The 20859-nt window shown below is 38.7% G+C and overlaps 1 protein-coding gene across 1 annotated transcript; it reads left to right on the forward strand.

The window, feature by feature from the left end:
* The first annotated feature begins 685 nt into the window (after positions 1 to 685).
* On the forward strand, positions 686 to 20855 carry neil3 (nei-like DNA glycosylase 3). The gene is made up of 10 exons (XM_049585126.1): positions 686 to 899; positions 1024 to 1133; positions 4032 to 4166; positions 4562 to 4775; positions 8116 to 8190; positions 11171 to 11337; positions 14703 to 14866; positions 17567 to 17981; positions 18299 to 18479; positions 19981 to 20855. Exons 1-10 carry the CDS (start codon positions 795 to 797, stop codon positions 20161 to 20163), a joined length of 1749 nt encoding a protein of 582 aa, XP_049441083.1. The 5' UTR covers positions 686 to 794; the 3' UTR covers positions 20164 to 20855.
* Positions 20856 to 20859: the final 4 nt, after the last annotated feature.

A 20859-nucleotide genomic window follows, 5' to 3' on the forward strand; every position in this document is an offset into this window, starting at 1 on the left:
ACTGTTCTGCTCTGTGTCCCCAGAGTTAGGAATAAACACAGGGAAGCAGGATTTAGTTTTTATGCACCAAATATCAGGAACAAGCTCCCAGAAAACTGCAGGTCCAGTGCAACTTCTTTTAAATCAAGGCTGGAGACTTTTCTCCTTGCTCTTGCCTTTTATTAAATCATATATTTATTCATTTCTTACACAGCACTGTAACTTTTATTTTTGGATTTTATACTTGTCCTAGTATTTTTGTAGCTTGTTTTTATTTTCAGTTCTCTAACTCTTTAGTTTTTAATTGCATTTTTAAAAAATTGCAATATGTTTATTCTGTCTCAGTGCTTTATGTTATGTGTAGAGCACTTGCTGCTGAGATGTGCAACATAAATAAGCTTTCCTTGCTCTGTTTTACATACACAAACTATATAAGTATGCATATACAAGTATTTGTTGGCTATCTGTGCACACGTTATGCAACATTAGCTGCTTAATTTCCTTTAAAATCAGTATGAAAAAAATATGCAAACTTAAAATGTATCTCCCACGTTGATTAATGTTTATGTTGTGCAAATACATCGAGTATAGATCATTTGCAAATAGTCTATGATCATTTGCCTGTAACATAAATAGGTTAATGCGCCTTTAAAGCATGCAAAGCCTATTTCCGGGTACAAACCGCACCACGCATGCGCGAAATTGAATGCCGTGGCGGGGAGACAAGACGACGACAACAACAACGACAAACTTTTATTATTCAGCCGCAGCAGGACAGTTTTAGGTTTAATGTTATATAAAATCTGACCTCAAAGATGGTTGAAGGTCCGGGGTGCACATTAAACGGAGAGAAGATCCGGTCTAAAGTCAAAAAAGGACAGAAAGCGAAGGAGCTGAGAGGCAGTTTGACAAAATCCACCGTAAGTTACGTTATGGTTATGTCACATACTACGCAGGGGTTTGTTGTTAGCTAACAGTTACTAAGCTAGCGTTAACCAGCTCCGTTTAGCTGCATGCTAATCTGCTTAATGTGTCTCTTTACAGAAAAATAACCCAGAGGGAAATGTCTTCCAAAGGTTTAATGGTTGTCTCTACACCGGGGTTGACACTCTGGGCAAGGAGCTCTTCATGTACTTCGGTCCGAAAGCGTTGAGGTAACGTAAACTGTAACTGTAACGTTACTCAATGCTGACGCTGACGTTACATGTGTCTGTTAGCTTGTATTTTGCCTCTCCCTTGCACCAGCTGCTCGCTCCTCATCACTGTATAGTTTCAGTTTACCACAACAGTGCTTATTATATTGCAATGTATTGATTGATGACTATTACATCATTATCATATCACTTAATTTTAGTGCTTAATTAGTGTATTACTATTTAAAATATATTGCTGTCACACAAGATACATTTCCTGTCACTTTAACATCAACACAACTCCCTTTTCTCTTCCTCTCTGCCACACATCCCATAACCTTCTCATTACCCCACAAACAAATTAGTAACCACATACACACACCGCTACCTCACACACAAACTAGCACATACCCTACCTGAGACAATCTAATCTGTAGCCCTGGACTTAATCATATCACCGCATACATCATCATAACTGCTTTATGTTATTGTCTGTGTCAATCAATTGCTTTTGTCCCATTTCCCTTCTATACATGTACAGCTGCCACCCTTTCTTTGTTCTGTCACAATATTTCACCAAAAAAAAAATAAAATCCATTACCCATCAGATTATGTGACCTGATTAGGAATATATAAATATATTGCTACTAATCATACTTAGTCACATTATTATATTGTGATTACTGTTACTAAACATGGTGCCTCCATTATATTTTAACTATAAAGAGTCACAAACTTTGATAGCTGTGATTTTGTTGCATAAATTCTGCCTTTGACATTATTTATTTTATCTTATTTAACCAGAAAACATTTGACATGAATTTTTGAGTGTCTTGGCTACGACAGACAGGGACATAAGATACAGACAGAGAACATAGAACAAAAACTACAAAATAAATATATACAGCTTGAGCTTCAAAACAAGAAATATAAAACACCTAATGAGAATACTACATAGAAAAGCCAAAAAGTATGTTAATGTTAGGGCTGGGTGATATGTGCTGAAAATTATATCAAGATTTCTTTTTGGCCATACCGCAATAAACAGAGTATATCTCCTCAAAAGCATTTCATTAATGATAGGACTGGGAGACATAATTGAACATAATATTTCTGACTAAATACCCTCTCTGATGCAACAAAGTGTAGGGATAACTACTGTTTTTGTTGTTGTTGTTGTTGTTTTTTGGCCAGAAAAAAATAACGCAATGAAATTTTTGATCAATAATCATCAGTAATGTGGATGTAACAGCTAAGTGGGTTAAGGCAAGTATTAAAACAAATAGAACAATCGCTTAGTTCATTAATTTACATCACTTTACTGTATTACAGTCTTTAACATGTGTGGAAAAACAACATTCACGCCACATCACAATACAACGATATCCAAAATCTACGATGATATATCGTCTAATATCTCAATGGCAATGTAATATCTTCATATTGACCAGCCCTAGTTAATTTTGGCTATAAGTGACCCATAAGAAATGGAAAACGGGGCAACTGCACATGATTATGTCCAGCTAAGATACACTCTGACATTACCATATAAATGATAGCGTACAACAGGGCTTTGAAACAGTTAAGAGGAACCGATGAATGCATCTTTATGTCCTTCTGCAGAAGATTCCACATACAAGGAGTTGCATACATAAATGCTTGTTGACCAAACTCTGTACGTACCTGAGGTATAGGCAATAAAACATGTTCTGAGGACAGAGAGCAGAGCCATTTTCAGTTTTTTGCTTCATGTACACATATTAACATTCTGGAGGTAGGCCAAGAATAGCTTTGTAAAGGAGAGAATGCCAGTGAAAAAGCCTCAGAAATTTTAAAGACAGCCACCCAGCCCGAGCATATGTTGGTGTTACTTTTGCATTATTGTAACTGTCTGATTTTATTTGCCTCATTGCAGTCCTGACATGTTTTAATTGTGATTCGACTTTCTAAAGCACCTTGTTAGTTTATTAAAAAAGTTCTTAATTATTATTTTCTGAGGCAGTTATTACTGTGAAAATCTCAAACTGTTGCAGCCCTATTCATAATGTCGACATTCAAATTCTAAATCAACATTTGAATAGTGCAGCTTTTTTTTTTCTTGTGTGTATCTGTATCCGTCCTGTTTAAACCCGTTATTTCTGAACATTTGTGAACAGTAGCAGATAAATTTCCAGTGGTGGTTGCGTAGGATTGTTTCTGATTCATGTATTCCAGATATTTCCAGTAACTCCAGAGGGGCTGTACAGTCCGACACTCCAAATGTATTGACAAAAGACAGGTTTATAAATTTCCAAAATCCCAACATTTTAATCGATCAAAACATCCTGCTTCAGTCTATATTTGTTGGCACTTAGCCTTTTAAAAACAACATTTTTACTGTGGTCAAAAAACTGACCACAACTGACAAAAACTGACTGGCCTCATTCGAAAACCTCAATAGAAGCTTTGAATGTAAAACAAAGACATTGGGTAGATTTGGAGATATTAGATGGATAATTTCAACTGTATAAACTTCAACTGCATAAAGAGTATCATATAATTATATAGCTGACACGCTTATATTGTGTGTATGTATATAAATTTCAAAACACACAACCTTAATTCTAACAATTTACAGTGTTATAGTTATTTAAACAAAGTCAGTCTATGGGATTTACAGCTGTGTTGGTGTGAACAAACAGGTTGAAGTGTTACTGCCTTATGTGAGAGCACTTTAGCAGTTTGCACGGCTGTTGATAGACACACACACACAAGCTCCTGCTAGATTGGAGCCTGTGACATTCCTATCACACAACCGAATCTCCAACCACCAGGCTCCTTTCTGTCCTTTTGTTGTCAGGTCTTATAAATTGAGACATGCTATCTTTAAGTGGAATTTTTCTTTCCTTTCCTTCTTTCTTTCATGCTCACATCCTTTAGAGTCCACTTTGGTATGAATGGATCGATGCGTATAAACCCTGCTGAGAGGAAGGAGAGAACTGGCTCCGCACCAGTGCTGGAAATACACCTGACTAACGACATTGTGTGCTTCTTTGACAGCACCGTGGAAATAAGGTAACGGGGACACTGCCATAGCCTAGATAGATTGAGGTGACAGAAGTTCACCTTGGGGTATGAGTCTCATTCAGTGAGTATGTCCTACATTAGGCTGTGTCTGAAGACAGTGGCCATTGTTGCATGAAAAACACAGCCTCGACATTTGTCCTGTTCATTGATTGTAAGGTCCTGGTGTGCTGTTCAGTAGCCAGACAGACATTTATTTATACTGTCTGAAAATTTAACCTGCGCTGTCCTGTCTCATAACAAACAAACCCAAACAGAATCTATGAAAGAAACAATTTTGAAATGTCTAACCTCAAACGCACCAGGTGACCTCGTGGCACACTTTCACAAACACCAGCGATGTATTTTCTAAATTCCTCCAGCGCTGTGAAACTGTGTGCTTTCAGGTTGACAGAGGACTGTGAGCAAAGGGTGAGGGCTATGGAGAGTCTGGATGTGTGCTCCCCCAAGTTCAGCTTCTCCCGCTCAGAGGAGGCAGTCAGGAGCCAAAGCAGCAGGATGCTCTGTGACGTTCTCCTAGACCAGGCTGTCATGCCAGGAGTCGGCAACATCATTAAAAACGAAGCCCTGTTTGACTCGGGCCTCCACCCAGCCGTGAAGGTATGGAAAAGATGATAGATGGTGTTCAGCAGAGGAACAAAAAAAGGGAATAAAAATGCAAGAGAACTCTCACCGAAAAAGTTTAAGCCCTTGTATTACTGAGTGATGCATTGCAATGAGGAGGGTGAAACAGGGAAGAGACAAACAAGCGCAATGCGACACAGAAATGCCTCTCACTGAGTTGGGAATGTTTTCATTTATTTCTAAGAATGCATATGATCTTTATTGAGACTCAAATGAGGGTTTTCCTCTGATTTGTACCATAAATTTAACATTAAATACTTTATACTCCTGATATGGAAATCCCATCAGAATCAGGATCCAGTTTATTGCCAGTAAAGTTTTAACATACATGAAGAGTAAATGAAAATAAAAGCAAGTATTGCAAATATCAAGACGCATAAATGTAGAATATATGTACAGTACAGGCCAAAAGTTTGGACACACCTTCTCATTCAATGCGTTTTCTTTATTTTCATGACTATTTACATTGTAGATTCTCACTGAAGGCATCAAAACTATGAATGAACACATGTGGAGTTATGTACTTAACAAAAAAAAGGTGAAATAACTGAAAACATGTTTTATATTCTAGTTTCTTCAAAATAGCCACCCTTTGCTCTGATTACTGCTTTGCACACTCTTGGCATTCTCTCCATGAGCTTCAAGAGGTAGTCACCTGAAATGGTTTCCACTTCACAGGTGTGCCTTATCAGGGTTAATTAGTGGAATTTCTTGCTTTATCAATGGGGTTGGGACCATCAGTTGTGTTGTGCAGAAGTCAGGTTAATACACAGCCGACAGCCCTATTGGACAACTGTTAAAATTCATATTATGGCAAGAACCAATCAGCTAACTAAAGAAAAACGAGTGGCCATCATTACTTTAAGAAATGAAGGTCAGTCAGTCTGGAAAATTGCAAAAACTTTAAATGTGTCCCCAAGTGGAGTCGCAAAAACCATCAAGCGCTACAACGAAACTGGCACACATGAGGACCGACCCAGGAAAGGAAGACCAAGAGTCACCTCTGCTTCTGAGGATAAGTTCATCCGAGTCACCAGCCTCAGAAATCGCAAGTTAACAGCAGCTCAGATCAGAGACCAGATGAATGCCACACAGAGTTCTAGCAGCAGACCCATCTCTAGAACAACTGTTAAGAGGAGACTACGCGAATCAGGCCTTCATGGTCAAATAGCTGCTAGGAAACCACTGCTAAGGAGAGGCAGCAAGCAGAAGAGATTTGTTTGGGCCAAGAAACACAAGGAATGGACATTAGACCAGTGGAAATCTGTGCTTTGGTCTGATGAGTCCAAATTTGAGATCTTTGGTTCCAACCGCCGTGTCTTTGTGAGACGCAGAAAAGGTGAACGGATGGATTCCACATGCCTGGTTCCCACTGTGAAGCATGGAGGAGGAGGTGTGATGGTGTGGGGGTGTTTTGCTGGTGACACTGTTGGGGATTTATTCAAAATTGAAGGCACACTGAACCAGCATGGCTACCACAGCATCCTGCAGCGACATGCCATCCCATCCGGTTTGCGTTTAGTTGGACGATCATTTATTTTTCAACAGGACAATGACCCCAAACACACCTCCAGGCTGTGTAAGGGCTATTTGACCAAGAAGGAGAGTGATGGAATGCTGTGGCAGATGACCTGGCCTCCACAGTCACCGGACCTGAACCCAATGGAGATGGTTTGGGGTGAGCTGGACCGCAGAGTGAAGGCAAAGGGGCCAACAAGTGCTAAACACCTCCGGGAACTCCTTCAAGACTGTTGGAAAACCATTTCAGGTGACTACCTCTTGAAGCTCATGGAGAGAATGCCAAGAGTGTGCAAAGCAGTAATCAGAGCAAAGGGTGGCTATTTTGAAGAAACTAGAATATAAAACATGTTTTCAGTTATTTCACCTTTTTTTGTTAAGTACATAACTCCACATGTGTTCATTCATAGTTTTGATGCCTTCAGTGAGAATCTACAATGTAAATAGTCATGAAAATAAAGAAAACGCATTGAATGAGAAGGTGTGTCCAAACTTTTGGCCTGTACTGTATATTATAAATTTATAATAAAAAGATACTACAAAAATATGTATATGTACCTTGACTCCCCAAACATTGTAAAATGTGAATATAACCTGAATGCAATGATTTGATGATCCTTTTCAACATACAATTGGGGAACAAAGTATTCAAAAATGTTTTCTCATGAAGCTTATTTTCAGTGCAGATATTCACATGATATTTAGATCAGACATTGGTATTAACGGTGCACACATTTGATCTCCTAGGCAACCTAAAAAAAAAAAATAAATAAAAGAGTTTTAAAGTCATTCAGTCCTTCATTACACGTCATTTGAATGAGCGCAAATTCAATGACACACATTAATGAAACAACCTTTACTTCTATCACATGAAAAACAAATTTAAGATATTAGCAAAAGCTTGAAAATATAAAGATATATTGTACATAATTGTTCATAATCGCCCAACCCTAATTTATCCGTCTGAACATTGTTCGATTAAATAAAGGTCGAAAAGAATTTGCAGATCATTGCATCACAACTTTTTTGGATTTAGGGTCGTTATCTGTAAGTGTTGTAAACTACTGTTATTTATCTGAATTAAAACTAAAGAGCAGTGCATTTTTTTTAAAGTGGTAGTTTGAGCAGATGTATGCAAAATTGTCCAAAGAATGAGCAGACATTCACAGTAAGAATGTGCAGTGTCTGTCACGTGAAATGTGAGAGATCCAACACTTCACATTGCTCTCAGGGAATATTTTTTATTAAGCAAACTATAGAAGGAAAGTGTTCCGTTTTTTTTAGAGTGACCTATCCATTGTCAGTGAGAGACACTTTGCAGCATGAATACTTCTATTACTCAACTATTACCAGGGGCTTTGCTCTGCTTCTCTTAGAAAGTATAAGTCGGGGTTTAAGAATATAGCACACTGGACCAAAACATTAATCTACGACTTTTGGCCCCGTCTTCTTCTGGGACCACTGAATCTTTATGAGCTTCCCCTCCATTACCGAGCCCCGAGGTATCCTGAAAGAGCTACAAGTGGTGTGTGTTTGTGTGCTTCAGATCTTTTCTTTTTTACTCTATGTGAGCGAAAGTCAGGTCTTGGAAATATTTTCTATATAATTTTTTTCTGCTGCATCATTTTAAATCCAGTTTTTCATTCATGTCTGGTGTTTTACTGTTTGAACACTGCTTGTATTATTGATTTGCTGACTGTGAAGCGCCCAACGTCTCTGTTTTGAAATGAAGAGCTAAACAAAGGTTTATTTGCTCTCGTGCTGTGAACTGTAAACAACTGTGCTACTTCATTCTTAGGTTCAACAGCTGACTGACGAGCAGATCCATCACTTGGTGAAGATGACGCGGGATTTCACTCTTCTGTTTTACAAGGTTAGACATTTGAACATCAATAGCACAAACATATCAGGGCTCAAAATACTTCTTTGCGTACATGTAACTTTTAGAATAACATGTACAAGTACCAAAAAAAGATTCTTACTGCTCCATCTGGTATGCTTGTCCTTCTTTATCTGCACGTCTGCCATGGCTGCAGACAGATCTAATCAAAATTACAGAGACATACTGTGAAACTACTTCAATTTTGGATACAGGAACATTTTGAGCAGCCTCTCAGCAAACTTAAAGGGGAGCGCCACTTAAATTAAGAATTCCAATATGTTATTTCCACGGGCTAGGAAAGTTTAATCAATATTTGTGAACATGAGCTGCTCTCTCTGAGAGCCACAAGCCAGAGGAGTAAGTCTCAAACTTGTGATGTCATATTGTATAACGTCTGGAGCTGCTCCATATAGTGAATGGCAGCCTGATTTTATGGACCCACAGAATGTTTGTTTTTATTTTTATATCCAAATGAGCTTTATTCCACTGTAGTGTTCTCAGTTCTGAAACAGAAAATGTTCCCATATACTCAGAACATTCTCCTGTGTGCTCTCAGTGTCATATATAACATCTTTCCCAATTCATTGTCTATGGAGACACTCCAGACTTTATACACTATGACATCACAAATTTGAGTTTTAGCACTCTAGTTTTTGGATTTGGGAGAAAGTTGTTCATTTTTACTAACATTTTTGGACTGTCCAAGACCAGGGGTAGGCAACCTGAGGCTCCGGACCTGCATGCATCTCCTTAGCTCCTTGTTAGTTGCTTCCTGTGGCTTTAACAAAAAAAAAAAAAAAAAACCAAATAAAAAGAGGATGGAAATTAATTATTAAAGTTAGGGTTAGGGTTAGTTTAACGTTTTAAGTTTCAAATTCTGTGGCCTGACACGTATTCCTATGAATTTTGCTAGACCTAAACAGCAGTGGCTTGTCTTAAGTTTTCCTAGTTAAACTAGCTATTGATTCCAAATCCAAAAAAAACCGAAAAGTCTCGGAGGAAAATAGAGAATACAATAGTGTGTGGACAGATTTGTTTGCTTTCACTGCTAATGCTGCAAAGTTAAAGTACTAAATTATTAGAAATAGGCCACTGCAGAGTAGCCACCTTGTAGTAAAACATATCAATGGATGCTCATTTAGACCTATTGGTAATGGTAATAGGCTAATTAAGACTTAATAGGTTGTGTTACTTACATTATAAGGCTCAAATATGTTTTGCAACGCCAGACAGATTTTTTAATGTTTTATTATTTTATTTGTTTTTGTTCTGATCGTAAAGTTTGCCGACCCCTGTCTTAGATCATAAAAATAACATGTATGAATTTTAAAAATGGGTGAATTTCCCTGTCAGTTTGAAAACTTCTTTGGTGACTTCTTTCCTTCTATTTTATATGAATATTTATTCATATTAAATAATTTATATACAAATAAATATTATTGAGTAAATAGTTAATTCTACACTTGAGTTACCAAATTTGCATTATAACAACAGCTTTCAGTTCAGTTTGTGAGCATGAATGAAACTACGCCTCACACTGGAAGTTACTAAACAAAATACAGTCTAGTTTTATTTAATTTTGAAATATGAACAGCACTATATTCCATATGAAGAGGTGTGTCCTCGTGTGTCCTCCTGTGTCCTGTGATACATTTTGATATCAATTTTCAGTTACTAGGTCACCTTACATGGAATTTATTTGGGGGGGGGGGGAGTAATTTTCCATTAAAATATTAATATAAATTAAAAGAAGCACTAAAGTCCTATATGAGCTGGGTCCTGTGAGTTCTACATTTTGATATTAAATTTGAGTCCCTGGTGTGAAACTACTTCAAAGTTCATTAATAAATTATCTGGTATTGGATCATCATCAGAGACATTTCTGATATTGGTATCAGAACCACTCTTATTTCAGTGTGCACTCAGCACCAGTCTCAGGTGGCCATCTGGAAGCATACTGGTTACCGTTAGGCAAGATATAGTTTAACAAAAATATTATTACTGTATTTTCCATAAAAACATTAATATAAAGTAAAAGAAGCACTAAAGTCCTGCGTGAAGAGCTGCGTCCTGTGTAGTTCTACATTTTCATATTAAATTTGAGTCACCGGGACACCCTACATGGAGTTTATTAAAAAACTGCTATTACTTTCTGATAGAATATTTATGTAAAATAAATGAACTGCACATTAATAATGAAAATAAGTGTGCTACCTGAGACCAATTTATTATCATTTTAATCATAATTTTCACTAATGTTAGTGTGAAGGTGTTGAATAAAACATGGGTTTTGTGTTACTTAAACAGCAATACGTTGATGATCCTTCAATCAGCCCCCAGCAGTTTAGCAGAAGGCTGGGAGGTGAGCTAACTGTCCGACTGCCAACGTGGAGTGAAACTGAGAAAGAGGCGACCTTTGGTCCAGAGTGAATGTCTGTCCACTTGAATATTCAACTTTAAACTAACTTCACTGTGGTGCGGCGGCCACGGCTAGTTTGACAGCAGTAGGTTTTTTTTTTTGTTAGTTTGGTTTTTTTTCTGTGTTTTTTTTATTTCTGCGACTAAGCGACCAGTAAAATCTGGCTGACTAATGACCTCTCTGGTCGATTAACATTTGGTCGACTATTCAGGGGCAGCCCTCGTGCATAGCTCAAATTTTACGTTCACTACAGTGTGTATACATGTAGTATTTCCAGCCCTGTATTAAAAATTGTTGTGGTGTAAATCGTAAATCTGTATGTGCTTATTAAAATGGATACACATTTCTTTAGCTGGCACCTCATTTAGACTGACTTGCAGTGATGGATTAATGGAGAGAGAAAGTCAAAGCCCGGCTGCCTAGAGAGTAGATAAAACAAATATTCCTGTCTATGCATAAGAGACAAGTAAGGAAAGGTGAATGTTTTTTTTCTTGTTCTCTTTATCCTTGCTCTCTTTATTCACTCATGTCTGCCCTCCTCATCTCTATCAGTGTCGCAAATCTGGCTCTGCGCTCTACAAACATTACAAAGTCTACAAGCGTCCCCAGTGTGGCCAGTGCTCTCATGTCATCACAGTCTGTCGTCTTGGAGACAACGGCAGGATGACTTACTTCTGCGAGAGCTGTCAGAAGGGAGATCCCAGCGGGGTCGACATCAGGTAGAAATCCTCACAGACCTTTGGAACTTTGACTGAAAAGGTATTGTCTTGTATTCTTGTACAGGCTGTGGGTTGCTCAGAAATATCTGATACGAATAATGTTTCCAGTACCCACAGTATGTAAAAGACCGTGCCCTTTTCCAGCAATCTATGCAGTAATTACTGCTTGGCTTATATTTAGAGTGTTTACTTTTTAGGAATTAACTAGATGATGCTTAATTATCTCCAATAAAGTGTTCCAGTAGAAGATGAAACCTTTTTTTGGGCTTTAGATTCTCTTTAACACATATTAATGATTTCAATTTAATTCCAGAAAAGCAGCATGGTAAAGCTAGGTGTCATTTTTCCAAACCTACTCTTTGCAGAAAGTTCTAAAGCATTTTTAGGATAATACGTTCAAATTTAGAGAGGCCATCTTTGCAGGCAGATGGGCTTGGCAGGGAGTGGGAAGTGTTACGGGGGGAAATTAATGCGCATATAAGGCTGTGTTTGCCAGACAGGGCACAGGCTCAACACCTCCTGGGTTGTATTTGAGCAAAGCTTTGAGAGGGGTTAGAGCCTAAAGCCCTTACAACGCATTACACAGCTGATAAAGCAATCTGTGAGGAAAGTTTCCTGAAAGCCGCTGCTACTTTCCCTCCACCGTGACTGTTGGCATTGCAGATTTGCCTTCTTGTCAAACATAGTCGAGCTTCATGTCAGAGCACTAACATGTATGCTTGAAGCAATTAAATGAAACACGTCTTGTCGCATATCTTCACCCTCTGCTTGAACTGCAAATGTTTGTCTAGTTAAAGCCGCCTCTTTGCCTGTATTCTCTATCATCAGGTTACAAAAATAGCTGATTATATTCTATATTGCTCATTTTGCACCTGCAGCTCCTCAGGACTAATTACCTGCAGTATAGGTACAGTGAGAACAGCTTACAGTGAGCACATCTGTTTGGGTCAAATTCATCACTGTAAGTGGATTATCACCATTTTTTTCTCTTCTGTATTTCTCATGCAGAGCACCATCTAATTGGCATTTGTATGTTTATTACATGAATGTAAAGTAATGAAATGGACATCTTCGCTATTTACTGAATTTTATTGACTGTTTCTAAATAGAGCTGCTTCATTATGTGACCGCACATTATCAATCCACTTGATGAGGACAGCTTAAACCACAGGTGCTTTCCCTGCGCTCATTTATTTTCTGTTTCCATTACAAGCAAGCATGACTGCTCTTTGTTAGAGCAGACTACACAAGGTAGCCAGAGGAACACAAGGCTTTGCTGCTGCATCTCGTTGGCTCTTTTTGGCAGTTCGTCATCAGCATCAAGGAGACTGTTTTGAGAATGTTTTTCATTGAGAGAGTCTTTTTCCCATCTTGATTTCAAGCAGAGATGTTCTGATACTGTTTTGCTTCCCTTTACTGATTCCGATACCTAAACTTGCATTTCAGTTGATCCTATTAATCCACAGTTGTGAAATTAATATTATCATTGTACAGCATGGCTCTGGTTAAAGCCTTTGTTAAACATGAACAAATACATACAGATGACTAATGCCATAGAATTTTCTTTTATTACCTGAATTGACATTTGCTAACGGATAATGTTACACTATTTACCGAAAAATCAGTTCTTCCTGCCGCTCTTAAATAAATGCCAGTGGCTACACAGTGCAGCTTTATGTGTAGACTACAGTTTTAAGACAGCGAGGAAAAACTGATTTCAGGGAAAGCTGACATTTTATCCACGTGTGAAACTACTTAAAAGTTTATTAATCAGTTACCTGGCATTGGATCGGTGCATAGACTCACGTACTCGCTGATACCCAATCCACCATATTAGGCAGTATCGTATCATTTCCAGAGCAACTCTTATTTCAGTGTGCATGCAGCAGCAGTCTCGGGTGGCCAGCTGGAAGCAGAAGGGTAACCATGAGGCAAAATATAGTATAAAGTCACGAAAAATCGAATTACTGTAGTTTTAATTATTTTTCCATATGTTGTCATGTATGAAAAGACCTTGTAAAGTCAGTTAAGTGGACAACATGATGACTATAAGCAAATTATTTAAACAGGATTTGTATCGGAATGATTCTGTCTCCGATTTTTGATCCATAGAAGTGGTAGATCATAGGGTGTCTACAGTTCCTTAAAAAGTCTTAAATTGTCTTAAATTCAGATATGATGGGTCTTAAATATTTTCGGTCACAATATCGTGAAAATTTCTCCAGCCTGACTGACAGATACAATGACTGTTTACAATCATTGGACAGACTGAGGAATTGCAATAATAAATAGCATTTATGATAGCAACAAGATTTTGTTTTCTTTTTACATTAAAGACATTAAACTTAAACTCACCAAATTGTCATTTGTCCTTATTGTTCATCTTGAACAAACACAGGTTTGGTCTTAAATTTCATGTAAGGTGATATTAAAAAGGTCTTCAAAGGTCTTAAATTTAACGTGGTTATATCTGTAGACACCCTGGATCAGCGGAACCATGATCTTTATGAGCGATTTTCACTCTATTTGAGGAAATGTATGTTCACATATGCACACATTGTAAATAAGTCCGGAAAACTAGAATGTAATAAAATGAAAGAATAATTTATGTCACAAATTAGAATCAGATTTATTATAAAGTAGGTTTTCACTTACAAGGAATTTGCTTTGGACTTTGCTGCATACATTAAACATACAATAAAAATATTAAGAGGAAATAAAAATAAAGTCAAAGTACTGCAACAGTTGAGAACATAAATATAGAAAAAAAATATTACAATTAAATATGAAAAAGAAACTTAAGAATAATACAACACAACAAATATGTACAATATACTGTGAGCTGTACAGTTTTGTGCAGGAGGAGCCATTTTCCCAAAATGGAAATACACTCCTTTGCGAGTTTATTAGGCACACCTAGTTAAAGCTAATGTAGAATAATACAAAAGCCCTCCAGAAATCATTTCTTCATGCAGGTTATAATGTTCAGTTACATTTAGTATATTATTTTATTTAATAATATATAGTTTACTGTAATTTATATAAATGTCAATGCGGTGGACAAAATATTTGAAAATGTAGAAATATTCAAAAGATTTTGTCTACTTTGATGGGTACAAGATACAAGTGTGTGTCAAGTTTTCTTAATGTCCTTGAAGTGTGTGTGTGTGTGTGTGTGTGTGTGTGTGTGTGCGTGCGTGCGTGCGTGCGTGCGTGCATGTGTTTAACACTATAGAAACCTGAGTTATATTTTTACACAGTAACATTATTTCTGCTTCAGCACACGTTTGACTCATTAGTGAACCTGTTTTAGCAACAAAGGTTTGTTAGGATCGACGCTGTCACTCTTGTGTTTCTTTATCCAGTAAGCTCCCGGTCAGAAACAGTTTGATTGGCTGGGCCTACAACGAGAGAACCAATGATAATGTGGCTAAGAGGGAGGAAGAGGACTGGGCCTGTCAACTTTGCACGCTCATCAACCCGCCAGCAGCAAAAGCCTGTGATGCCTGCCTCACTCCAAGACCAGAGGGTGAGTGAAATGTTCCATTTTTACAGTCACTCAGTTTAATGGGGTGACAGAAGGTCCTTGTTAGCAAGAGATAAAATAATAGTAGCTGTAGTTTTGCTGTTTAGCTGAATGATCCCTGAGTGATACTGTTTGCCACTGACACTTAAGTACTTCTGAGCAAGGCACCAGACACCAAGCTGTTGAAGTGAAAACGCAGTCAAGCAGCAGTTGTGTGTGTGTACAGTATATTGCTGCGCAAGTAATGAGCGTGTCTGTCAGTTGGCCATTTTTCTCCGACTATCTTGAGATGCATTATGGCAGCAGTGAACTGGTGTTTGAAAAGAAATGTCCTTGCTGTCTCTTTGTTGCAACAAACCACAGCTGAATGGTTTATTTGTTGTATTTCACAGTTTTTATCTTTATGGGATCATACTGCCCAGTTTCAGATCACGTTTTTTTGAAATTATAGCTGATTGTAAAACTGAATGAGACTTACTCAGGACCGCAGTTGGCCCATGGCTCTTTTGATTATGCAGAGCTTTCCAAGCATGGGCAAACTGCAGACTATCATATGTCAGCCTTACATTTTGGCTTCGACTCCTGCAGGTTCAGATAATGTTCTCAGCAGAAATTAATTACACTTCAGACAGGACAGAAACCATTTTCAGGCATGAGGCTGTAAGTACAGTGCTTATTTAAAAAAGCATTGCATATACTATATTTGAAATTAATTTAGATAACTGTGTAGACATCTTATTTCCACTTTGACATGGAAGGAATGGTGCCGGTTGATTTATGCAAAAAAAAAGACCACAACAAATCCCCTTTGATTCTCTGTTTTAAAACAGTGTGTCTCAAATGGTGGTAAGGGTACCCCTAAGGGTACTTTGGTGTACAGCAAGGGGTACAGGAGATTTTTTTCAGTCATGCATAATTCCCAAAATAATCATACTATAATAAGTTCAATCAAAAAAAAGTAAACGTAAGTTTGATAAACCACATTTTATGTTTTTTTATTGCTATTTTAATTGCAGTGGTTAAACTGTCAACTGCTGCAACAAACACAATCATGTTCATGTTCGCTCACTGTGTGTTTCTACCAAAAATGTTTAGCACTGGTCAGGGAAATTCTGCTGAAAAACATATTTCAAAGACTTTACATGTTTTAAAAAAGTTTGGAAAATACTTTTTTAAAACATGAAAACTTCCAAGGGAAGGTGAATACTTTTTACAGGGGCTGTACTTGCAACCACATGAGTTGTTGAAAGGTGTTGTCCTCAACTGATCAAAATTGAAATGAATATGAGTCGTCTGAATCTAAGTGTTCCATATATATGTGCAAAGTTCACCAGTTTTAAAGTGAAATGATTTTGGGTGAGTTATTACAATATCTGCATATTTAGATAAACTATTCATTTAAGGGAAGACACTGCAGGTGAATAAGCTTAAACTTTTAACCAATAGATATTGCCATTAAGTTTTATTTATTATTTATAGTAAGGGCTCTTTTTTTAAGTAAGTTAAATGTGCAAATGATGCATTATCTTATTAAAGATGTCCTGACTTGCACACATTACCAGAACAGAAATCTGGACATTGGATAAAGCCAGGTTCAAGATTCTTGTCTGAGGAAACCGCCCCCCACCACGTTTTTAGGGGTAAAATGTTCTATAAATCAGGCTATAAATGATGTAGGAAAAGCCCTTTGTAAAACCCCTCAGAATACTGACAGGAAGGAATCTGGAAAGTTTGGTGTATGTAAGTGCCACTGAAGTTGAGATCTCTGGTTCGGAGTGTGACAAAAAACTCATTTTGAGAACATGGCCTTTAAAGATATGTACTGTAAATTTCCATCACAGTTTTTAAACAAAAAAACAAGACACCAGAGGTGAACTGGATCAAAAAAATTAACAGATTTGACCATAAAACTTCCCCAGTTGAGTAGTTATATTAAAACAATATTTTAATATAACTGGAATTTGATGTTTAAATATGCAGATGAGGCGTTATCTAATTAAATATTCACTGTTAACACACATTTTCCAGAACAGAAATCTGAACTAAAATAAACCCAAGTATTTATTTTGGATGTTTTCCTTCCACTAGTTTAAAGAAGACATTTCACCAAAGCAAAACAGCCCAAAATATCAAAACTGACCAGTGCATGAAAAAACAGTTTCCATTGGCAGTGTCTTCCCTTAAAATCTGTGAAATTATTAATGGACTCTTATTTCTCCAGGGAAAGTTGACTGAGCACACTTGTTCTCCTCAGTAATGCCCCGATTTGCATTTGTACAGTTACATATTTCTACTGCTGACCACTGAGCTGCTTCTCTAAAACAGCTGGGGGTTAAGTGGTTTGCTCAAGGGCACATTAATGGTTTTTGAGGGAGGGGAGAGTAGTGCTTATTCACAGCTCTGTGTTAATGACTCTGTCAGGCATCGTAGTTCGCCATTACTGAAAACACGTACTTATGTTCAGCTTTATTATACGGGGACTCATTTCACAGAATTTTGCATAAGGGCTTCACCACAACAGATTGTATGACATTTTATTTGACGACAGCACGGCCGTCTGCCGCTTACTGGTAAATTTTATGGCAAGATAACCACTTAAAGCCAACAGCAACCTGCATTTTTATGAGAAGCAGCCAGTGCATCAGAATAAGCTGCAGCTGCTGAACATGAAATGAGTTTCTGACTCTGGCTCCATCTCCACAGTCCACAAAGATGACATTAACACTGAGGCATCACCCTTCACCAGCGATTTGATTAAATATCCCTGCACTGCGTTTAAGAAGCCACAAGAGGAGCTCAAAGTCAACTGGAGGTCTGCATTCGGGACTTCCACCCTTGTTTTCTCTGACTTGAGCAAGAAGCCAAAGCCTGTAAACTCCCCACTCTCCCCAGCCGGCAGTCATTTGAATTCCTTGGCGGCAGAGCGAGGTTTATATAAATACAGCGTCTGCCAAGGGACAACAAGCCCCAATTATGCCTCTGGTGGCTGGCAGAGGCAAAGTGCCGAGCTCTCCAATGGGGAATCACTGGCCTCCTACAGTCACCCATCCAAGAAAATGAGAATTGATCACAGTCCCTTTCCCAGTAACAATGCTCAAAATGGAGCCCCCAACTCAGGGTGAGTGAATCTCTCGCTTGGCTATTCATGAATAAGTTTATAATGAGAGAAGTTTTTTGCAACCTCAGGGAGATAAGTGGGATAAAAAAGCATCTGACGGTGGAATTTTCAATGCAACATTGTTAAAAAAAAAGTTCAGATTGATGAATAGCAATAGTAGGTTACCATGCAAATACCATTATCACTAACACATATCACCACACACGGCTGAAGAGGGGTGGTTTGCTCGCTAATAAGGGTTGATGTGACAGGTGTGCTTGTGTTTCATTTTCAATTTATTTTAAACTAACAAGACTGTTTTCCTCACCGCCTGTCAGCACGCGCAAAGTAGAGGCGACAAGCCGCAGCTCGTCCATTTCTTCCAGTCCCAGCGCCCCTTGTTGTGCATCCCATCGTCGCCCAGCTGTCCTCAGAGTGGTCCACAAGGAGGGGGAGAATAAGGGACGACAGTTCTACGCCTGCTCGCTGCCCAGAGAGACCAAGTGTAACTTCTTTGAGGTGAAAATGGAAACCAGCGTATCTCTATGGCATTGCCATGGGAAAAAAAATATTCTTTTAAAGCATCTTTGGTTTAAGCCTAGCCACAAACATCGGGTACATTTACATGCAGACCAGTATTCCACTATTATTTCACATATGACAGTATCTGAATTTGATACGGGTCATGCAAACAGCATATCTTTTTTCCGAATTAAACATTTTCCATACGCTGAAATTATTCTGGCTTTAGAAGCATTCATGTGACATGTATACAACGTATTCAGAATATGTGTATCAATAAGGGTTTTTACTGCAGTTTGCAACACACAGCCCCCTGTCTGTTACTGTCAGCTCTGTGCGCTGTCATTGACACGCTGTACACACACCACCTCGCCAACAGTTTGCAAGGCCCCCCCAAAAATGCCCACATTTCTGGTCATTTGGAGAAACAAACCTACTTCTTAACGTATAGAAAACATCCTGTGGATGTGCTGGGATGCATCATCAGTGATGTATCCTGAGGTCATCGGGTGTTTAAGGTCTTTTCAAACATCAGACACCTTTACCCAGGCGACCCCGCTGGAGGTTATCAATCCCCGGCTTGCATCTCAGCAGCAGTTGACCACGGGGCTTCCCTCCTCAGCTAGAGGAACCTAGTGGCTCTCTCTGCGGCACTGATGATATTCTTCATGGCCCTCCTCTTAGCCAGCCCCCCTATCCCCAGCTTTGCAAGGACCCTGCAGAGCGACCGGCCTGCAAAGTGGGTGTTCCAGCCCCGCCTCCTGCACTGCTTAGTCAGCTCCTGGGGCTTGGGACGTTTCGTTCTTGGGCCAGTTCTTGATCTTGGTTGTGGGATGTTTTTTTTCTCCAGCCTTAACAAAGGTGATGATCGTCTTTGGGCGATGGTGTTTGCTGGTGGTTATGGCTGAGGCTACCGTCTCGGCAGCTGCTTTCAGCACTTGATCATGTCACCAGTGGTAGCCGCCTTCTGCAAGGGCCTTTGGGCAGCTACTCAAGATGTGTTCGAGGGATTCTCATCTAGAGCACAGAGCACAAGATGGTGTTTCACTCTTGCCCCAGACATGGAGATTAGCCGGGGTTGGTAGGCCGTTGTACACAGCCTGGTTAAGAAATCAGACTTGGAAGTAGTCTGCCCGCAGGATGTTATCCCATGTGACCCTCCGCTTCTAAACATTTTGAATGATTAAGATATCAACAGGTTTTTGGATATGCACAAATATCACAATACCAACCTTTTCAAGGAGGTAGTCATTGAATGAAAGAGGGAGCGTGTACTCACAGGGTGGAACAAGTCCGCCACTGGTGGAAAAATATTTGTGAAATATTCAGCTTGTTTTAAAAGCTTAGTAGGAGTATATTCTTTTTTGGAATAAGGACAAAAAAACATAATATTTTGTGCATGTACACACAGTCACTGTAATATGTCTGCATTAAATTCAAATGCCTGAAATACAAGTTCACAACAAAGTTTATAGAAATCTTGTTTCCTCTGTTGCAGTGGGCTGACTTGAACTTTCCTTTCTGTCACCATGGGAAACGCTGTTTAATGAGGACGGTTCTGAAACTTGGACCCAACAATGGCCGGAATTTCTACACTTGCAGCTTTCAAAAGGGTAAACAGTGTGACTTTTTCCAGTGGGCAGAGAACGGACCGGGGGTATCCATCCTCCCTGGTTGTTAATGTGTCTTAGCAATGCATTACATCTAAGTGAAACCCTGATGCCTATACGTCCAGACACATAAATGGATATAGAGGGAACAGACAACTCAATCATTAAAGGTAGACTATGCAGGATTGTTATTTACTCTGTGTAAACATACTTGCCAGCAAAAGTGACAGTAAAATCCAACCCCATATTCACACTTGTTTGGCGTTTCGCCTCGCTATATTTGCATTTTTCAGTTCTGTGTTTCTTGGATGCCTGCTACATACGGTCTGGCACTTGGTCACTACCTTTTTATAAAGCCCTGACTTCACCTCAGCGCTGTGGGGGTACAAGTTCATAAACATCCCGAACACAAAAAATATGAAGAAAATAAGAAGAAAATAGAGGCAGAGGGCAGAGTCTCTGCAGATAAGTACACCGCCACACACTTCTCGTGGGTCATTAGTGATGATTGAGAGGGATTACATCTGTGTGAGTCTATATTTTGTTTGTAGAAAAATCCTGCATATTGCATCCTGAACTTTGTGAAATACACATTTGTACTGAACTGTGCATTTAATGGACAATGGTACAAAACTGCACCTGATCAAGTCTTTATTTGCATTTGATTTGTATCATGTCCTTTCGATATCCATGTTTCAGACACGTATGTTTCCAAGTTATGAGAAATATATATGATTAATAAAGAATGCAAAAAAGTCATCACAACA

The sequence above is a fragment of the Epinephelus fuscoguttatus genome, linkage group LG9 (genome assembly GCF_011397635.1).
Source record: "Epinephelus fuscoguttatus linkage group LG9, E.fuscoguttatus.final_Chr_v1".
Taxonomy (NCBI): domain Eukaryota; kingdom Metazoa; phylum Chordata; class Actinopteri; order Perciformes; family Serranidae; genus Epinephelus; species Epinephelus fuscoguttatus.

Bases quoted from the DNA above. Each gene is read 5' to 3' on its own strand.
- neil3 (XM_049585126.1), top strand. From the start codon at position 795: ATGGTTGAAGGTCCGGGGTGCACATTAAACGGAGAGAAGATCCGGTCT. The intron at 1,134-4,031 runs GTAACGTAAACT...CACATCCTTTAG, and splicing joins TTCGGTCCGAAAGCGTTGAG to AGTCCACTTTGGTATGAATG. The intron at 4,167-4,561 runs GTAACGGGGACA...GTGTGCTTTCAG, and splicing joins GACAGCACCGTGGAAATAAG to GTTGACAGAGGACTGTGAGC.